The sequence below is a fragment of the Dermochelys coriacea genome, chromosome 1 (assembly GCF_009764565.3).
Source record: "Dermochelys coriacea isolate rDerCor1 chromosome 1, rDerCor1.pri.v4, whole genome shotgun sequence".
Taxonomy (NCBI): Eukaryota; Metazoa; Chordata; order Testudines; family Dermochelyidae; genus Dermochelys; species Dermochelys coriacea.
In genome coordinates, this window is record NC_050068.2 from 230,589,373 (window position 1) to 230,611,697 (window position 22,325).

The 22,325-nt window shown below is 40.3% G+C and overlaps 1 protein-coding gene across 3 annotated transcripts in view; it reads left to right on the forward strand.

Annotated features, from left to right (window-relative positions):
* The window catches only part of ARFGAP3 (ADP ribosylation factor GTPase activating protein 3), an 81,217-nt gene extending 79,670 nt beyond the window's left edge, over positions 1 to 1,547 (forward strand). For all 3 annotated transcript variants that reach the window (XM_038377283.2, XM_038377292.2, XM_043515945.1), the window contains one exon: positions 406 to 1,547. In XM_038377283.2, the coding sequence (XP_038233211.1) occupies positions 406 to 423 (18 nt within the window). In that variant the 3' untranslated portion in view covers positions 424 to 1,547. The remainder of the gene's footprint in view (positions 1 to 405) is intronic.
* The last annotated feature ends 20,778 nt before the right edge of the window (positions 1,548 to 22,325 follow it).

Genomic DNA, 22,325 nt, shown 5'->3' on the forward strand with positions numbered 1-22,325 from the left:
TATCCCATTTTAGAGTAACTAGTAGTAATTTAACTGTTATGCTTTTGTTTCTGTAACTGACGTGATAGAAAAATGTACCACAGAGTCCCTGGATGGAAGGACCAATATTTTTAAAAATAGGCACTGAAACTTAAAATTCCAAATTCATAATTAGGCACCTAGGTAAGAGGCCTGATTTTCAAAAGTACCAAACGCCCATCAGTTCCCCTTGAGCTCAAATTAAATTTTTGAAATTCAAGAGCCCAATATTAAGCTCTTATTTTTGAAAATCTTGGCCAATTTTCTAAATGTAGTGGCTTTAAAAATTAAACTTCACTTACTTTTAATGAATATTACCGTATTTAATTTATCTTGCTGTGGAAGACATGCCCATGAGTTTTTTGTTCTTTTTTCCCTTTTTTCTAGGATCGATATAATTCTTAACCAGTTGCATATCAACATATTTAAGTACACTAAAGAAGAATTTCTCTCCAGATATGCCAGTGATCGCATTGCTGATTGAAATGAAGGCTGCCTTAAGGCTGTAGAATATTTTGCAAGTTTTTTGCCACTTTTGTTTACCATGTTACTTTCTGATTCTTGGAATTTTTTGACTGTCACTTTATTTTTATGTAGCAAAAACCTTGTAGTAACTTGTTACATCACTTACGCTTTTGTTTCTTTATAGTGTTGTATCTTCCAGTGTCCTTAGTGTTACATACAGTACATCTCTCTTTCTCTCTCCTCTTTCCCCCCCACCCCCCCCCAGTTGGCTGTGGAGCAGGGAAGAAAAAGGTGGATAGAAGGGTGCTTACATGGAAACATGAGACTTACTGATCTGAATCTCTGCATCTGTAGTCATAAACCTCAGGTGCCACATGTATACACAGTTTGGCTGCTGACATTTTTTTGTGTCTTATAGAAACGAAATCTTAATTTAAAAAATCGTACATTGAAATGGTATTTAGTGTATTATAGCAAAATATAGGACTTGATTTGGACCTTTGCTTGTCATGAAATAGAAACTCTTGAAATTCATGTTGTTCAGCATTAAAATGACAAGGGAGTATTACCTTGGGAGCATTATTTCCTCTGGAAAATCTTTTGTTTAGGGTGAGGTATGAGATATATAAATACTCAAAGTATATAAGGTAACAAACTTAATTTTGTCATGGGATCTATTTATTCATAACTTTGAGAATTATTAAAAAATTGCAATATAGTCTCAAGTGCTTTTAAACAATCAGTACTGAGTACAAAATGAACAAAATTCAAGTATACATAATTATAGGGACTGATAGAGTAGTTTAATTGACTATTTAGTTTTGTTAGGTATTTTTAGAACAATCTTAGTTTTTTGATAAATTACGAAATATGTGAATAAGAAAATATAGTGGGGCTGTGTTTTAGACAGCCTGGAATTTGCCACTGATAAAGTATTTTGCAAATTTTGTGGATCTAAAAAACCCCCAAAATGAGTTTCCAACTGATTCTGTTCTATAGCTTTATTTCTTAAACAACTCTCAAATTTGTAAACTGCTAATGCCTAATAAAAACATTTGAAATCAGTTGTATTTTTCTTACATACATGTATGCAAGAGGCCAGTCTTTAGTTTCTTAACCCACCATGCATGTTTGGTTTCTATACTAATGCTGTGCTTGCTGTTTGGAATTAGTCTTTAAAATAAAGTGAAGTGGCCATTTCATATCAGTTTGCTATGTTTATAAAGAACACCCACTGATTTGGGGTGTGGGAAGGAACCTACAGTGCTAGTAGCTTTGTATATTAAGATTTTAATGTAGACACATCTGGACACTACATTTCCTATCTAACTGACCAAATTTGATTCAAGTTCTTCTTTAAATTGAATCTTTACTTGCTGTTCTGTCTGGTACTTCCTGATTTATTAATCCAAAAATGCTTTATTTTTTACAAGAGCTGAACACAGCTGGGCTTTTGTCCTGATTAACTACACAGCTTTACTTTAGTTGACAGTGTTGTTGTTGTTTTTTCAGCCCTGATATCTAGATACAGAAGACTTGAACTGCTTCTCTAAATTCCGCCTTATGTTGTATAAGGAAATGCCATATTTGAAACACCCATGCATAAATATTGGTATTGATGAGATGTCATTACATGAATGAGGTGATTATTCACAGTCTTGGTTCTATGGGAAGACTAGTATGTATGTTGTGAGGAATGTTTTTTTTTTTCTCTCGTGCTCTGTAGAAAGAACAAATCACAAGTAGAAAAGGCTGAGAAATTATAAATAAGGATAAATGTAACCATAACATATTACAGGTAATGTCTGTCAGAATAAAACCCCTCAGTTATCTTAAAAGCAAACGTACCATAGAAGAAAACTGATTTGCATTCTTCCTGATAGTTAAAAAAGCAAAACAAAAAACAGTAATGTTGTGGAGGGAATTATAACAGGGGTGGCCAAATTTACTGACCCTCTGAGATGCATACAATAATCTTCAGAAGTTTGAGAGCCACAAGACACACACAACCTTTACTCATGCATTTTTAAAAATATTAACATCCTACTTACTATATCATGGCTAACTACTGCTAAAGTTAGAGGCCTTGTGGGTCTAGATCCAGCTCTTAGATTAAATTTTTGAACTGTTGACGAGTCTTCGTATTTGAACGGATGAAATTGACAATTTCTAGGACCATTTTTGTGACATTTTCATACTTCAAAGTATCTGCCTGTGAGATATTCATGATGGATGATGCAATGAACAGGGAGACACCGGATATTTGGGATCGCTTTTCAAGAGTCTGATAAGTCCTACCTTTTTCGCCCACCGTTGCAGGTGCTCCAGCTGTTGCAACACTGACAAGTTTATCCAGCAGTACATCAGCATTTGTCAGTGCTTTGTCAAGTGCGTTCTTTACGTCAACTCCGCAGGTTGTTTCTTTTAGCGCCACCAAGACCAACATTTTTTTTCACAATTACATCCACAGAAACACAGTGAACAAATATTGCTTGCTCGTTGTGGTTTATCTTGTATATCTGTGGATTTGTCGACAGCTAGGCTGTATGGTAGAGAATTCTTTAGATCATTTTGCATCTTGATTGCAACACCAGCACTAATCTGGGGAGCTACACCTTTCCACAGGGTGGTGTGAAATTGGAATTTGCTTTATTAGTCATTGAAGTTTTGTGTTACTTGGATCTAAAAGTGCAACCACTTCTGCAATATTCTTCTTAACAAATTCTTCCTCACAATATGGACATTTAGCATGAGCGATATTCCATGACATAACAAAACTAGCTTAGGTCATTGTGTCAACTTCCTTACTGAATGCTGAAAGTAATGTCTGTTGACTGTTTTTAGGCGTAATTTTAATATGGATAGCTTGTTTTTCCTTAATTCTGTTTCAGGAGGGTATTTAGATGAAAAGTTATTGTTTCATTTCATAGTGACGTTTCAAGTTGCTCGCTTTGTAGTGAGTGAATGATGCATTGCAGATAAGGCACAGGTGTTTGCCATCTTTAACAGTGAATGCAAAATCTTCCTCCCATTCTGGCTTAATACTTCGCTTTTCTCCTTGCATTTCTTACAATTTGAAGATATCATTGTCATCCACAAAATTAATGTAGGATTAACATTTAAAGCTAAAACTATACAAATGTGACTTACGAACAGTAACAGAATGCAGGAAGACCGTAAGCATACAAGGTCCGCACAGCACAATATCTGAATACAAAATGATGCAAGTTCCTGAAATAATGTGCTTGTGCGAGCTTCTCTATCAGTCTCACTCTCATGCCATTGGGTTCACCAGGGCTTAAATTCTCTTGAAGTACTTCTCGGAGCCCCCCATGCATGCCCCCCCATTCTCTGCCTACCAGACTGAGGCGCCAGGGTGCAGAAGCCCTGAGCCCTAGTGCGTACCCCCGCTCCGTGCAGGTCTGAAGCCCTGAGCCCCATCACACATGCACCAGGCGTACGGCTAAAGCCCTGAGACTCTCATCCTCATAGGGGAGAAGTCCCTAGCCCCACCACTCTGCCACAGGGCAGAAGCTCCAAGCTCCCCCTGCCCTAGTCTGGTAAGCAGAGAATGGTGGGGGACACAAAGGGGATTCCATGAGCCGCTCTTTACCTGTAAAAAAGCCGCAGTTTGGCCATACCTGGAATATAAGCCTAGAATTTTACCAAAACCTTGTCTAAAGGGCTGATAAAGAGATTCAGTATTTTTAGAGAATCTTTGTCCAACTCAGGGTATGTCTATACTACCTGCTGGGTTGGCGGGCAGCGATTGATCCAGCGGGGGTCGATTTATCGTGTCTAGTCTAGACACAACCTCCTTTGGAAATCTATTCCAGTGCTTAACTACCCTTATAGGTAGAAAGTTTCTTCCTCATATCTAATGTAAATCTCCCATTACTACTTGTCCTACCTTCAGTGCACATAAGGAAAAATGGATTTCCCTTCTCTTTATAATAGCTCTTAGTATACCTGAAGATTGTTATCAGGGCCCCTCTGTTTCCTTTTCTCAAGACTAAACATTTTTTAAACTTTTCCTCATAGGTTAGTTTTTCTAAAACTTGTATCATTTTTGTTGCTGTCCTCTGGACTCTTTCCAGTTTGCCTACATCTTTTCTAAAGTGTGGCACCCAGAACTGGACAGAATACTCCAGATGATGCCTCACCAGTGCTGGGTAGAGCAGAACCATTATTTCCCTTCTCTTGCATACAACACTACTTCTGTTAATGCCTCAGATTGACAATTGCCTTTTGGCACCTGCATCATGCAGATTCTTGATGTCTAATGCAACATATCGTTTCCTTTTTCCATGCCTGTCTTTTCTCTGTACCAATATTCTGGTCATGAGATTTATCCCACAAAGTCTCAGTGATGCTAATTATGTCATAATTTAGCTTGTTTACTAATATGTTCAGTTCTTTCTCTTTATTCCCCATTCTCCTTGCATTTATACAGGGTACAGTCATCTGAGATCTTGAGCAGATTCCTCCAGGGTTTTTCCTCTTGTTGACCCTATTATAATTTTCCTCCTCCCTCCCTCCCCAGCCAATACTTAGCCTTCTGTTAAAGTCACATTTTTTATATCTACCTGTGGACTTTTGTCACTTGTTCCCCATTGGAACCTAGATTAAAGCCCTCTTCACTAAACTGGTGAGCTGGTGTGCAAAGTTGTCTTCCCCTTCTTGGTCAGGTGGACCACATGTCTCCCCAGCAGTCTTCCTTCCTGGAGACAGCATATGCTTAAGTGCTGATCTGAATCAGGGCCTTGAGTACTGACATATACATTGTCATCTTTAGGTTTGAGTTCATTTAGTGAAATAAATGAGGCAGTTAATGTTTCTACGCTTTGTTCTATACTGTGCAGATTCACTAGACAGCATTGCATCAGTTTACTATGGGGTCACATTTTTAAGATTTTCTTTACAACCTTGTAGGATAGAAAAAAATATGGGTTAACAGAAATTTAGATAAGGAGCCAAACACTGTGACAAAGGATAGATTCTGCAGCAAATTCCATAGTAAGAGAATTATAGATTACTTGGGGTTCTGGCTTTCAGAGGTTCACTAACTGTAAAAATTCTCATTTTCATTTCCCTCCGCTCTGTGGCATTCTTAGTTAGTTCACAACCATACAATATACAAATTTATAGGACTTTTTCAGCAGCACACTTGCCTCTGTTATCCCAGAGCCATAAACTGGCTATAAGAGAAGCTGAAATATCTGAGATTTTTCTCCTCAGCTCTATTCTTTCCTCTCCTCATGCCTGCCTCCCTCCACCCCAAATTCTATACTGTTTTTGGGGGAAAAACTTCCCAAAAAATTAATTTCAATTGGGGGGGGGAGTCCCTCCTATTATAGGAATCCTGCCACTGATGTATTGTCCAAATTAACAAGAGTCCAACAACCTGTTTCATAAAGAATTTTGTATAAATCAGCAAGGGTTGAAGACAGACAGACTGAGGCAAACCTGCATGTTTAACTTACTAGAACTTAATCAGGAGTCTTCAAGGCTCCATGTATAACAGAGATGAAAGGTTCTAGAGATCTCTGAAATGTGCTTTGATTGGTCATTGTTAATTTAAAAAGGTTGCCACCCTATTTTTTTGGATATTATCTTAGTGGGCAGGGCATGGACTGGAAGGAGTCAGCTTTACGATCATGGCTGCCACCCCTTCTACCCCCCCGCCATCTCCTGGGACCATGAGATCCATTATGCCTTCACTGGGCCTTCATCATCCTGATCCTAAATTAGGAGCTTGACTGGATTAGGTCAGAGAGAGAGAACCTACAACCTTGCCACCTCCAGCTGGAATGAGAGATTGCATTTCTGCTGTAATCGCTTCTATTGGGTGTCATTTCCACCCTCCATTCCCCTTATTTCTTTTATGTCTTCTGTATAAAGAGAGTCTGGCTTAGCTAGCCAAGACAGCTCCATCTTTTGCAACACTGTTATGAGCCTTTGTTCAGAGAGGCAGCTAAAAATAATGCCTAAAACAGCCTGATACTGGTTCAAGTTTGCTTGCGTCTTTGAATGGGTGATCAGACCATGTTCTGACTTGTTTCTCCGGCAGCAAGGTTGCAAGTGAAAGTTAACACCAGAGACGGAAGCTCTGTTTTCTGTCTTTGCAGTTCTTTTTTCTCCCCTTTGATGTATTTGTTTTCAAGGAAGCAGGATTAAATTAAGTAATGACAAATCCCAACTATCTAAACTAACCTTTTCATTCTTCACCAAGAAGGATAGTAAATACCATCTTTAATACTATCTAAAAGACTGTAAACGAGTGTTTCTCTCTATAAAAGACTGTACAGCTAAAGGGGAAAAATATTGTTAAAATAAATTCTTAATACTTAACATTTCAAATCATTTCATTTTTGTTGGGTTTTTTTTTCTGTCTTTAATAAAAGATTTTTAATGGGGGTAAGCCATTTTCAGCAATAACTTGACATCAAGCTCTAGACCATACTTAACTGTTTAATGTTGTAATTGTGAACAAGGGTTTTAGTTACATTTTAGTCCAAGTTGGGCCTGAGACATCCCCTTTTCAACACAACAGGTGACCCTAAGAACGATCTATCTAGACTACAATCTCTAACTCCCTCTTATCAATGCAGTTCCACTTTCATGGTTTTGGTGGCAACAGCATAGCACTTCTAACTACCCAAAGCCCCAACATTTTAGAGGCCATTCTGAGGGCTTGCAAGATTTTCCAAAAGCAAGTATGTGCTCAGTGTAGTCATCCCCAGGAGTTTGTCAATATTGCAGCCTGCTCCCTGTGTCTCCCAGCATTGTTCCACCCTGCTCTTTACTAGAAGGTAAAGGGGGGGGGGGAAATAATGCTACAGATCAGCCTATTTGCCTTCTCCTGCCAATAAGGAGCAAAACAAGCAAGTCTGGGGACCATACAGTTCCTCTCAGAAGGAGCTGGTAGCATTTTACAGACTCCTGGGGTGGCAGTAAAGTCAGGTCTGAGGGTGGTGACACCTAAGGAGAGGGAGTCATTGGAGGAGGGGAACAAAGGAGGGATGATTTAGAGAAGCCTTGCCACAGAGGGTAGGGAAGGAATGAGCAAAGAACCAGATTGGGGGAGCCACCACAATGTGTTGAAAAGGAAAGAAGTGTGGGGATACTCAATGGGAATTGGGAGAAGGCATAAGAGACTGGAAGGAAGATATGCCCCCATTTATATGTAAGATGAGAGAGCAGGGCCCCCCCGAAAGCTACCTACCAAAGGTGCATTAGAGATGGTAAGAGGCCATTTGATCTGCCCAAGAATATAACTGGTATAAAGAAAGTTATGGTCCTGTTAGGCAAAAGGGGGAATGGTGGTTGTTGGGGGGCCATGCCATGGGGCATATTTGGCTTTAGATAAGTATTTAAATGTAGGATTAGAGCTGCTTGCAAAAAAAAAGTTCAAATTTTTTTCCATTTTATAGGATTCAAAATAGACTGAATTTCTATTTTTTGTGAAATTTTCCACATTTTAACAATATTTGTATTGAAATTTTATCATTAGTTTTTGAAATTGTTACATTTTTCATTTACTAATTTTTTTACTGAAAATGGAGTTTTGTTAAACAATTTTTTTTATTTTGAAAACAATATTGATAAAGTCAAAGAAAATTTTACAAAAGGTGGGACCTATGAGTTGCTTTTTTCAAAAAATTTATTTTTGAAAAAAGGTCATTTTTCAGAACAATACCTCTGTGTGTAAAGTATTTGACCAGCTCTGCTTAGGATCCTTCTTGGAACCAGCTGATCTATGATCCTTTGGGATTCTCCTACCCATGACTTTACAATGCATGTAACTTTGGTGTGGTTTGCATGCTGGTACATGTTTTTGCAATCCATCTGTTGTGATGGAATACTGTAGTGCAATACATGAGTCTGAAAGCACCGAGTACTGATTTGAGGACTGGTAGGAGAGAAAGTCTTTAAGAACAGGCTTTGAAGTTGAGTTAATTTGAATGTATTAAATAATCAAGGCTGCATTTGAATGCACTCACATTAATTCCACACTAATGAGACCTAGCACAGGGAAGCCCAGCCATTATCAGATCTCTGGAGCAAGGAGGGGTCCATTTCAGGGAGGGATCTGGGGCCTGCTACTAAAGGTAAGAGATAGGGAGAGTTGGAGGGTACCAGGGGTCTCTCAAAAGATTTGATAAATTTGAATAAACTGGAAGCATCCAATCTTTAGAGGTTCATTGACTGTTAAATTAAGCCATCCCTCAATCAGTTGGGCAATATGTTTGGTATGTGGTAAGTATTTTTAACTGTGTGCAGCAATCCCATGTAGTAGTTGTTTGATAATTTGATTTGCTATGTACACTAGCTCCCAAAAGAAAATGAACATGCTTTTCTTCTCTTTTCCCATTATGTTGATTATCTCTTTCTGCTTCATTTTCTGGTACTACATAATCTATTTATAACATTTACTGTTTGCCTTGCATATCTTTTGCTCCGGATCGTATCAAATTTACCTGAAGTTGTAATAACTCTGAATTAATAAAAACAAAAATGTCAGTGCATGAAGGTCCAAAAACCCTTGGTAAAATCTGTGGTCTTTCTGTTATACAGGTCAGAAATTTGATAGAATGGAAGTGAATAGAATGCATTTGTCTGACCGTGGCTAATTCAGAATTCTCCATTTATGTTATAATAGTAACCTGCATATGCTACCTTTTTATCTTCAGCAGCTGATTTTTCTAATGTTTAATGGTACCCTATCCCATTCTGTCTTTTGTGCGCAAAAAAAAAAAAATCAGGAAATGGATGAAAGCAAAGCTATCTTGTTTATGCAAAGCAGCAATGGAAATCAGTAACTAAAGGAAAAGGAGTACTTGTGGCACCTTAGAGACTAACACAGTCTCTAAGGTGCCACAAGTACTCTTTTTCTTTTTGTGAATACAGACTAACATGGCTGCTACTCTGAAACCAGTAACTAAAGGGTAAATTCAGACCTTTTTATAAGCAGGTGCAACCCTAAAAGGGTTGCAAGGGGAGTATTAATTTGCAGCATCTGATCCTGCATCAGTAAACAGCTGCTGCAGAGCTTAACACATTAAACACTTGCCTACATACAGAGGTGTACTAACCCATTCACATAGGAAATAATATGAGTTTCTCAAACTTTTGGAAGGTGAGCCCCTCATCAGGAAAACGAAATCAATTCTTCCCGCTCACCTTTTCGACTTTGGACGAGTGAAATCCTCAGTCCACTGAAGTCAATGGCACAACTCTGATTGATTTCAAGGAGGACAGGATTTCTCTCCAGATTATGTTAAAGGCCTATATTATACATCTTCATAATATACTTCCTCTCCTTTCATATGTTTTGATGAGCAGTGGAATAAGTAACAGTGTTAACGCAAAGTATCAGCAGTGACATCTGACTTAACTTATCAAAATAAATGGGAGAGTTGACACCCCAGAGATATTTTTGGGCTCTCTGCAAACTCAGGAAGGTGTTGCAGTGAATACATGCTGGTCATGTTTTCAAAATTTTTTGTCACAACCATAACAGTTATAGACTAACTTTATATAAGGAAGCAGAGGTTCTAGAGAACAATTTGAGAACTCTGTTCAGAATCAGGGACGCACTTTGGGAAATGCTAATCTAGGACATCCATAGGGTTATATACATGTATCAGTAGGGCTGACTGCACTTCTGGTGCTCAAACTCATTTGCCCAATGGAGTTGACAGAATCTGAAAGTCACTGTCCCATTTTTATAAATACATTTGAAAGTGCGATTCTGGACTTAAGAATGTTGGAATTAAGAGTTCCATTGGAATGCAGAAAGGATTGCATGAAATCTCACTCTAAAATCATGCTGGAAGAAAACAGACATCATTAGTCATGTGAAAGTCAGAGGGAAAACACATGTAGGCCTCAGTACTGCTCCCATTTAAGGGCCTGATCCAACTCCCACTGAAAATTGAAAAGCTTCTGTTGACTTCAGTGGGAGTGGGATCAGGGCCGAGGCAGTGGCAAAACTGCCTTTATCTTTAGTGGGAGCAGTATAAGGTTTATAATGTGAAATGATAAAATGAACCCAGAGCTCATATTCTTTTTAGTATAATTATATTTAGCAACTGCTGAGGTGCTGTTTGTCGCAGTTGATAAATGAATCTTATGCCTAATAGAGGAAAATCCTAAAATGCATTAATGTTAAGAGTTTAAAAAGGCACTGAAAGGTAGCTTATGCCCAAAATAGAAGTTCTTTGAGTGCTTGCCCACACAGATTCCAGGCTTGGTGCATATGTGCCCCACACGTGCAAGATTGAATTCATTTTGAATAGCAATGTCTGCAGGGGCCACATCTAGGCTCCCATTCCCATCAAAATTGTTTCCTGGTTGTCTGTCCCTGGTGCATGGCAGCCAAGGAAGAGGTCAAAGAACATCAGTGGTGAGAACGCTAGGCTCCCATAAGGGGTGGGAGTCCCACATCTAGGCTCCCATAAGGGGTGGGAGTCTCAACCACCTCTCTGTTCCTTATTACCCATGGTGCAAGACAGAATCCCACCGTATCCGTGTCTCTTTGCCTGCAGAGAGGTTAGTTTGAGCTGTTGTTATTAGATAAGTTTAGTTAATACCCTTTGATAAGAAGAAAAAAAAATCTTTTACTTAGGTTCAGGACTTTGAAAGGGTTACTTGCCCTTTCCTCCTGTCCACAGGCTTAAATGGCCAAAATCAAGTCTACAGGATTCATCTCGGAAATGCCTATCCATGTCAGACATTCAATATGCCTCTTATGCCTAGAGAAGGATATATACACTGTCTAATGTACAAATCTTTCTCAAAGTGCACACAGAAAGCTAGAGAAAAGGCAGACTTACCCAGACAGAAGTTTCTAGGGGCTATCTTCAGATCCTGGCCAAGTAACTTGACTGACCCACTCCACCCAGTCACTTACACTCCTCTGGTGCCCCAGCAATCTTTTATGTCATCCCAAACTCATGGAACACTCAGAAGTCCTTCGCTGCTCTGGCCTCAACTCAGGAAGTGAGCCATAAGGAGCACTGCCCCAGAGGCCAGGGAATGCACAGATCTCCCTCAGTCAGGAGACAAAGTCCTTCTCCAGGGCTCCATGTATATCTAACGTGAAATTGGCACTGATGGTCACTTCCTACAGTGGGCTCCACACTGCTCCAGTACTCTCAGGTGGCAGACTGCTCTCTGCCACTGCACTGGATAACTTACCATTGGCATTGACATAGAGAAAACCAGTGTCAGGTAGCATATAAAAGTGATTTTTTTTCGTGTTTGTGTTAAAATGTAAGTAGAGAACAGGTTTTTGGGCCTAAATTTAGTCTTGACAATAATGAGGCCTGTTAAATTGCGGGTGAAATAAAGTAAGACGGTCAGAGGCAAGTTAGAGATACACTAGGCTATAACCCCAGGTCATTGTAAACATGTTTGGGCCTAACTGGTTTTAACAGGAGTTCTAAAGGAAATGTGTATGTTTTGGAAGAATGCTTTCTATATTGATAGTTATTCAAATGGTATTTATGCAGTTAATTAAGACAATGTTTAATGTAGCCAATGAGGGAGTAGAAGGTTTTTTAATTATGGCAGCACAAGTATAGATATGGTATATGTCAGGCTTAATTAATGAAGGGGTGTTATTGAAAACGATGAAGTGAGCAGTAGCTCACAAAAGCTTATGCTCAAATAAATTTGTTAGTCTGTAAGGTGTCACAAGTACTCCTTTCCTTTTGCTCACTGGATCTGTATGTTCCAGGTCTGAGACAACAACCGTCCTTGTACGGATACAGGCTGCAGTAGCAATGCTACCCTCAATAGTACGCTTCAGGGCCACCAAGGAGCAGGAAACATTCTCACCACTGATGTTCTTTGACCTCTTCCTTGGCTGCCATGCACCAGGGACAGACAACCAGGAAACAATTTTGACGGGAATGTCCAAAGTCCAGCAGGACTACCTATGGATCCATTCCCTTCTATTCAGTTTGGCAACTGCCTGTTTTTTTTCAGAGAAGTTTGGGTTGTGATTGCCTCAGGCCAGTCTCACTACTATTATACAATCCTTGCATGGGAAGCATTTCTGCCTCTCCTTTGGGGCCTCACAGTGCAAGTGCTTACAGATAACATCACAATGATGCATTACATCAACAGGAGGAGCCAGGTCTTCCCTGCTATATTAGAAAGTCATATACCTATGGATTTGGAGGATTCACCATAACATCCCACCATAGCTCTCCATCTTCCAGGTCTTCAGAATACCCAGGTTGGTTACCTCAGCAGAAACGTCTCAGAGAATCACAAGTGGTCCTGAAACTCTCAGTCCCCTGCACTCACTTCCACAGATGGGGATGAAGGAGCCTCAGGAGACTGGGATTGTTTTCATTTTCCTGAAGTGGGACTTGCCTTTCAAAAATTTGGAGACTGTGTGTTAGTATACGTGAGCCAGAATGTGAAACCAGTCTAATTTCTTGGTCAAACTGAGTGAAATGCAAAGAGAAAAACAAATGGTATAAAAAGTGTTAAATAAGTTAATGTTTCTCTTGTGTCTGGTTTAATCTAAGATGCTGTTACTAACACAACTAAGAATAAATGTTTTTAAGTATATTGAGGCAAATGAATTCCTGGTATGACTCAATTGAATGGAGTTACAAATTAACTATAGTCTCTTTTGTGTCACTTTAAAATTGGTGGTAGGGTCTGTATGAAACATAAGGCAAATAATCCAGACAGGCTACAGTCGGCAAGTTAGAAATAATTCATTATTATGACATGTCTGTATCAATTTATGAACTCCATTTTTGTTTCTGAACACCTGCTATATTTTAACCTCTATTTTGAGTATAACCTTTAGTGTGGCTTTGAGCATTCATTCCAAACCAGAAACTTGGCACCATGCAAAGACTATCTGGGGATCAGCGACAGAGCCATCAGCATTGGACAGCTCTTCCTTTGTGGTACAGTGGGGTTGCTACAGAATGACTTTGAATGACTCTGCCCAGAAGCCAGTGGAGGGGTTGGAGCGTGGAAAATGCCCAGCTGAAGAGCAGGAAAAGGAAAGGTGTCAGAAGCTGTTTTAAAAAGAGAAATGCTCTAAGTCAAGGAAGCCATTTAATCACCAAAAACAGACAACTCAAAAGGAGGAGTGGAGGTAGGAGGAACTTTTCCTCCCTTAAGGACTTGGACCAAACCCAGAGACTTACAAAAGGGGGTGAGATCAGATTGAGGGGAGTTTGTAATTTATCCATAGATCTGTAATTCTTACGCTTCTCGAGTAAAGTGGTGGTATGTAAGAAATTTCTTGGCTAAGCCTATGTTGCCACATTTCCCCTGAAGGGTGTAACTAGGAAACCAGAGCTCCAACAACCAGGTGGAACCTAGCTGGAATGTGTCTAAGCAACTGGGGGGCTTGGGCGCACTAAGGCACTGGTTCCACTGTCTAGGTGGCAGACTGTATTGTTCCACTACACAAGAAGGGTGGTGGACACAGAGTCTGCACCTGAGAGTGTGCTTTAGAAGAGTGGGCAGTCACTACCTGGATCCAGGGTGGGTTAAAAGCTTACGGCATTCAGCGGGTGAATCCACTCATGACAGATTGTCTGTTCTGAGAGAGATTTATGTAACTGGGAAATGCAATATAAACATATTATGTGAAAAGGAAGTTCCAGTTAAAGAAAAACATCTCAGGAAAACAGGAAATGTTGTTCTGGAAGAAAGAAAGATGCCTATTAATAGAGGGGAAATGTTTGCAATGTACTTTACAATCAAGCCTTTATGTGATAATGTGAGGCAGAAAATCTATAGTAAATGAGACAGGTTAGGCTCTCTCAGACCTGTAGTGATGGAAAAGTCTTGTGTTAAATGGACTATGCAAATATCTCCCCGCCACACAAGATGACTCATTGGAGAGCTGCACAATTCTTAGGAAAGCATACGGAGGTGGAGATACCATCAGGCTTTCAGTTAAGGACTGGATAATTTATGAGAATAATAATGGAATAATGTCCATACCACTGGCCTGAATCCAATCTGGGTCGGTGGTGACTGAAAGCTCTTACTATTTGAAAGTAACTGGATCATCAACCTAGGTTTTTTATACCACACCCATTTCCATTGTACTTGAGTGCTTCATCTGTCGATTGCATACTTGTTGACAGCCTCAGTGGAGAGGACTGAATGGAAGTGGAGACAAAATTCCCCTCTCTCTCTCTGAAAGGTGGTCCCTGGCCTTCAGGGCTGAGCAAGTTGATGAGGGACGTTTGCATGGAGGTTACCTATACACTGTGAATGATTATTGGAAGCTGGGAATGGGCAATAGTGAAAGCTGGGAATGGGCGACAGGGGATGGATCACTTCATGATTACCTGTTCTGTTCTTTCCCTCTGAAGCACCTGGCATTGGCAACCGATGGAAGACAGGATACTGGGCCAAGTGGACCATTGGTCTGACTCAATGTGGCCGTTCTTACATTCTAGAGCTGGAAAGATGACTCCACCTTAACTTTCCCTCCCCTGCATTCCTTGGACAACCAGGAATTACTAACATCAGTGGAGTTTAGGAGGGTGTGTTAATCTCTATAGTTGTCAAAAGTTCAGGGCTGCCAAGCGTCTCACGTTCCTGCATGTCTCATCCACCCAGCAGAGATGTTGGAGGGCAGTGGGCTTTGCCTACAGTTCTGTCTTTTAACCAGAAGAGGCCCCAGTGGCACATCCTCCTCTTGCTCCCCCCTGCTAACGGATCAGAGCCAGAAGCAAGCCACTGGGACTGGCAGCAGGCTGCTGGTGCAGCAGCAAAAGATAAAGCCGCCCCAGTAAACATCCATCCCAGGAACCGCCTGACCCTCAGGAGCCACAGCACATTCTTCTCTTAGAAGATTCAGCACCCTCTAATCTATAGGATCCCAAACACCTCCTTCCCTCACCCCAGAGTTCTGTGCTACCTCTCATCAATACCAACAGTCCAAAGTCACCCCACAGCTTCCTACTCAGATTCCTCCACAGACCCCTTTAGGCATTCAGTCATCTGTAGCAGCTTCCGCTTCCCCTGCCACTGCCAGGGCAGGGTGTCTTGACAGTAAGATTAATTTACGGGGATATGCAAATTATTTTCAGATATGCAAATGATCTCTTTACATAATTTGCATAAAACATGACACCTGGAGCAGAACAAAATTAGGTACAAAAGTCCTGTGTTGGAGGGTTCCACTCATGAACCCTGCTGCGCTCTCCACATCATGGTGCATCATGACAGAAAACAGGTAACTTAGTTTTATTTGTGTCAAAATCACTGGCTTTCTCGCTCTCCTAATCATGCTTGTCTTCTAACACCAGGTCACTCCTGCACACACACAGCCAGTGTACATACAGGAGTGGCCACATCAACACTTCTAATGCAGGCATCTATATTTACATGAATAAAAGCTCAAAAAATATGGCCACCCAAATGTTCACGGAAAATCAACATAAAAAGAGCTCTGACTGCAGATGGTTTAAATCACTTGTTGGATTTAAGAAGCCTATTTGTAAATCAGTGTTTTCACTGTCTGCCCAACAATTCTTCTGTGGTTTGGCACAGTACCTGTTTGTTTCAGTGGAGATGGCCAGGCTCTCCATACATGTCGTGTTTTTAATTTTGCTCCTTTAAAGATCTTTTTGGTCTGCTTCTAAAAAGTTGGAACACTTGCTTTTTCTTTTCAGAGGCATTGATTATAAAGGCCCAACCAGTGAATTAGGTCAGGTTTGCAAAGGTATGTAGGTTTTGGGGGACAGAAAATTATATTTTTTTTGTCATGGCTGCAATTAGCACCTACTTCTCTTACTGTGGAGTATTGAAAACTGTATTAAAATTTTAAGCTGTCACTTTAAGTGTTCAGGGCTTTTTTTCCTGGTCCTGCTCAAAGGCTGCGAGGCTCAGTGGGGAAATGTGTGATCTGGGCCCCGCAGCAGTCAGTCTGCAGAAAGTAAGTCAGGATGAGTTGTGCCTCTCTGCTTTAGGGAGTTCTGTGAGTCCCCTGTAAAACGTGAGTGTGAATAAACAGACACACAATGTCCAGCAGAGTGACAGTGAAGAGTCATAGGATGTGGCTGCCACCAGGCCTTGTGGGAATAGGAGAAAACAGGAAGCAAGTGGGTTTCCCTGGATTTTAAAAGGTCATATGCTCACGGGAAAGTGAAGGCAAGCCCTGGAAACTAAATAAACCCTGTCTGGAAAGTCCAAATGCAAGAAAAGTTCTTGTTTGGTATAAGGCTATACTACATGAAGCTCCAAAATGGCCCTGCAAAGGATCTGCAAACTCCAAACAGGAGGGAGTGGCCTGAGAATATTTTAGAGTTGGAGAAAAAACATACAGTACAATGTGTGCTATTCTGGAAAATTAATATAGAACTGTAATTTGATAAAATGTAATTGCACAGTCATTTCCTCTCCTGAGTTACTACAGACAAGTCTATAGTCAATTATTTGCAGTAGCTTGCTATTTAAAGAAAGGACCAACGCATTGTGGCTTATTTTAGATTCCTAAACATAAAAGATCCATGTAAAAATAAGGCTCAATTCTGCAAGTTGCTGAGTGCTCTCAGCTCCCATTCTCCTTCAGTGAAAGCTGGGATGTGTGGTTTTCACCTCCTGCTGCAAAGGACTCGAAATACTTCACATGGCAGCACCTGTCACAGGATGCCACAATGTGTAATTAGCATGTATGGATAGCACACAGCCATGCATCTTCCCCAGCATGGTTTGTGGCTCTCTGAGTTTTCCTACCTAGGCTACTACTGATGACTGCCACTTTTTCACCTGACCTGGTATGCCAGGTTTCACCAGGGGCATGTTGTGTATAAAGGACCTGATGGCTTCAAAGGGGCTCAGTGCAGGCATAAAGGTCTACAGATTTGGGTGTGATTGCAGATTTGAGTCTAATTTTTGAAGTACACTTATGTGGATCTGCATGTCCATTTTTACTATTAAATGCAGCAGATAGCACTAAGTATAATTAAATGACTGCTGGTGGCTTGTGTCTAAGAGCAGCATATAGCTGAACCAAATGCTTGTGCAGCACCTATCATGATGAAGTCCTGCCCTGGTTAGCCTCTAGGTGCTATCAAAATTTAATGTTAAATTCTAATAAATATGATGATATAGTCAGGGACACAGGCCCCAACTGGGATTGGGACACCATTGAGCTATTTAGTACATACACAATTAATTAACAGTCCCTGCCCCAAACTACTTACAGTCTATATAGACAGGACTAATGGTGGGAGAAAGGAAACATTATTCCCATTTTGTAGAACTGAGATTAAGGGCCTGATCCGAAGCCAATGGAAAGACTCTCATTGACTTCAGTGGGCTTTGGATGAGGCCCAGTGTCAAACAAGAAGTCTGTGGCAGGGCCAATGATGCATCTATGCAAAGTTAGTATGTGACAATCCTACTGAAATAGAGGGAAAAAATTAATCTAACATGGAAAAGATGAAAGAAGAACACAGCTCTTTTGCTAATGAATCAAAACAGTGCCAAGTAACTTCTAATGGAGGATCAGTACGGTCAGTAAAAAAAAAAAAAAACACTCCCACCCCGGATTGCAAAAATCTCTTCCCATCTTTTTGGATCAAAATTTGTCTTACAGACTAAACAGAAATTCCCATCCCCTTATCCAAACAAATCCTTAATGTAATTAGAAAATAAGTTTAAAAGACACTCCAGAGATAAAAGACAGATTAAATGCATTAGCAATACACAGAGCCCAGAAAATGTATTTACTTTGGAGTCCAATTCCTGTGATTCAAACAACTCAGCTATCTGATCCCCACGTACATTTTAGTAATTTGAAGAGAGACTGAAGCAAAGCAACAACCCCAGGAAAAGAAGAACAAAAGTAAAGAACAGAATGATGTGGTTCTGCAGAAATTATTAGACAGATGGAGGAGTGAGGGGTGAATGCCACTATAAGGGAAGTGTCAGGACCAGCTGGTAAATTTAATGTTGTTATGAAGAGGCAAATTGGATCCTACAGTTTTTAGTACAAATTAGATTTAAAAGCAAAATTGACTTAGGCAAGATGTACACTAGAAACTTTTGCTAGTGTACTAATATCAATGGAGGGGTGGGATTATTTTGGTGACACTTTTGTTCTGGCAAAAGTCCAAGTGTAGATGCAGTTATAATGGCACAAAAAGTGCTTTTCCCCCAAATAACTTATTTAGCTTGCCAAATCAATATAAACAATACCAGCAAAAGCCCTCTCCCCTTTTATTGGCCAGTATAAGTTGCATCTACATAGACTAGGAGGCTTTGCTGCTATAGCTATGTTGGTTTGGCAATCCTGGCAAATCTTTTCTAATGTAGATGTGGCCGTAGTTAAGAGAGAACCAAATCATGAGCAGGTAAAGGAATTTTATGCTGAACACGTCTCTGTTGAAACCAGGAATGGCTTTGTTTAATGGAACTAAACCAATGGCTCCTGAGATCCAATCTGAAGTGCTGGGAAAGCTAGAGCAGTGCTTTACACACTGAGAGGCTACAAATTAGCTATTAAAGGGGCTAATAACGAAGGTCTGGGTTTCCTTGTGGTTCAGCGTGAACAAGCCATATCCACTCTGTGTGCGTGCATGCACACATTCTTGTATATGCAGAAGTATGAATCTGTGGCGCTTATAAAGTAATGACTAGCCTTACTTAGACTTGTATCAATATCCAGGTCCTAACATTCTGGTTTGTTTTCAGCATTAACAGGCTGAAAGACATGTCAAACCTCAGTTTGAAAGTTAGGTTCAACAACAGGTAACACTGTAGAGTAAATCTCAAAAGTATCTTGTCATTAAATAAAATGAAATGATCACTCCAGTACAGTCAGTTATCCAATGGTGTAGCATTGATAGAGCATTGGTGTTTTTCAACATGTTACGGCCCAGCTTTACAGCTGTGGCTGCTGTATTTCAAGGCATAAAGTTTATCTGGATTAATCTCTAATTACATATAAATTCAGACTTGTGGTTGGGTAACTCCAAAGTGATAAAAATGAGATTTCAAGATCATAAATTGAGAATAAAGAAAACAGTAATGGTTATGATTTGAAAGTACTATAATATAAGTCACAGAATTAATGTTGGACGAATTCACACCAGTTAAAGGAAAAGGTAGAAGTTACAGTGCAAGAGTGTAAACATGGTCTATGGCCCAGCTTCAACTCCATAAAGTATTTAGGTGGCCTGCAAGACATATTCCATTTCTCCATAATCTAAGCTTTCATTTTAAAAAGTAAATATATTGCTGTCACTCATGGCTGCAGAGACTTTCCAACCATGAACTGCGTGTAACCAATGTCGTGATGTCTGCTTGAGGCTGCAGAGAACCTGAATGTATGCCTACACTGGGGCTGGAAGGTACAATTTCCAACTCAAATAGACATAGCTGTGCTAGCTCTGATCAAGCTAGCATGCTAAAAATGGAGGTGTAGCCATGGCAGCATGAGGATTAGCTGCCCTGAGTAAAAAGAAAAGAATGCACCCGATGAAGTGAGCTGTAGCTCACGAAAGCTTATGCTCAAATAAATTTGTTACTCTCTAAGGTGTCACAAGTACTCCTTTTCTTTTTGCGAATACAGACTAACACGGCTGCTACTCTGAAACCTGCCCTGAGTACAATCCCATCCAAGACCATGGGTATGTACTTGGGTGGCTATCCCTTCTTGCTGCTGTGTCTACACTATTATTTGGCGCTAGCTCTAGCAGAGCTAGTGTGGATATCTCTACTCAAGATGGAAATTATACAAGTTAAGACATACCCTGAAACAATAGCAAAGAGGGGTGAACTCCCCTGTGCTTTATTAATCTCATTGGCAATTAAACTTTTAATATGGGATCTTTTATGAAGGCAGTTTAGAGAATGTGCTTTAATGTGCAAACTATGCTCCTTAATGATGACAAGGGAAGACGAGAGAAAGGAACTTGATTATAAGGGAAGTTTAAAAAAAAGTGCTTAGTGAGGCAACATGCTTGTTGGAAGTAAATCGGAAATCGAGTAAGAACTCATGACTCGGATGCTAGGTAGCCATTTGGAAGACTGAAGTCACAGAGTGAAATCTGGCCCTGTTGAAATTAATGGGAGTTTTGTCATACTTCAGTGGGGCCAGAATGTTACCCAAATGTCTAGTTGGGAAATTCAAACCTTTCCAATAATAACACAAATGCAACAGCACATGCTGTTGCTGAACACATGGTAAAACAGGCAGTGCTTAATTTGTAATGAAAGAGGCACAAATTAAGCACTGAAAAACAGGGCTCAGAGCCTCCAGACATTAATCCTTCGTGTAACTCCATTGACAAGGACCAAATTTGTCCCATGATTATTGATGTTTTTTTCTATGGTAGTACTGAGGGACCAACTGAGATCAGGCGCTGTACAAAGATAGACTAGTAGACAGTCCCTACCCCAAAGAGTTCACAATCTAAATAGACAAGACAGACACAAGATGGGGGAACAGGGGGTGAACAATGTGTTGGTGGCAAACATCATGTCAGGGCTACAATTTTTTTCTTTTCTTCCTCTTTTTTTTTAAAAAAAATGTGTTTTGTAGGTGTATCATTGGGAGGGGTCTGCCTACCCTTCTCTCTCACAGTTTAGCTGAAGGGCATTTTGAAGGAGAGAGAGATTGTGTGGGAGAGTGAGAAGCTTTGAAGGATGGGTGTGGAGTGAAGCTGAGGTGAAGAAACAAAGGGAGAGGTGTCATAAATATAAAGGGAAGGGTAACCACCTTTCTGTATACAGTGCTATAAAATCCCTCCTGGCCAGAGGCAAAACCCTTTCACCTGTAAAGGGTTAAGAAGCTAAGGTAACCTCATTGGCACCTGTCCCAAAATGACCAATGAGGGGACAAGATACTTTCAAATCTGGAGGGGTGGGAGAGGGGGAACAAAGGGTTCTGTCTGTCTGTGTTATTCTTTTGCCAGGAACAGATCAGGAATGCAGCCTTCCAAATCCTGTTAAGTTAGTAAGTGATCTACCTAGAAAATGCATTAGATTTTCTTTTTCTAAATGGCTGGAAAAATAAGCTGTGCTGGAGGGAATGTATATTCCTGTTTTTGTGTCTTTTTTTGTAACTTAAGGTTTTGCCTAGAGGGATTCTCTATGTTTTGAATCTGATTACCCTGGAAGGTATTTTCCATCCTGATTTTACAGAGGTGATTCTTTTACCTTTTCTTTAATTAAAATTCCTCTTTTAAGAACCTGATTGATTTGTCATTGTTCTTAAGATCCAAGGGTTTGGGTCTGTGTTCACCTGTACCAATTGGTGAGGATTATTATCAAGCCTTCCCCTGGAAAGGGGGCGTAGGGCATGGGGGGGATATTTTGGGGGAAGACGTCTCCAAGTGGTCTCTTTCCCTGTTCTTTGTTTAAAACACTTGGTGGTGGCAGCATACTGTTCAAGGACAAGGAAAAGTTTGTACCTTGGGTAAGTTTTTAACCTAAGCTGGTAAGAATAAGCTTAGGGGGTCTTTCATGCAGGTCCCCTCATCTGTACCCTAGAGTTCAGAGTGGGGAAGGAACCTTGACATGGTGGCAGAGTGGTGGGATCATTTTGAACCAGAAGCACAGCAGGATTTTAAAAGGTTTTGTAAAAGGTGATTGCAGCTGTAGATTCTGTCTCTCTGCCTGTGGGACAGAGCAGCAGGCATAACAAAAGGATTTTTCTGTAGGCCGAGAACAGCTATCAGAGACAAAGGGTATCAGGTTACAGCACAGCAAAATTTTACAAGCCAGGTTTTTTGTTTTTCTTTGTTTTTTCTTTCTAATTCTCGGGTGTAAAGTTAGTTAAAAACAGAGAGGTCAGGATGACAGAATGCAATGTTCAACAGAAGTTGGAA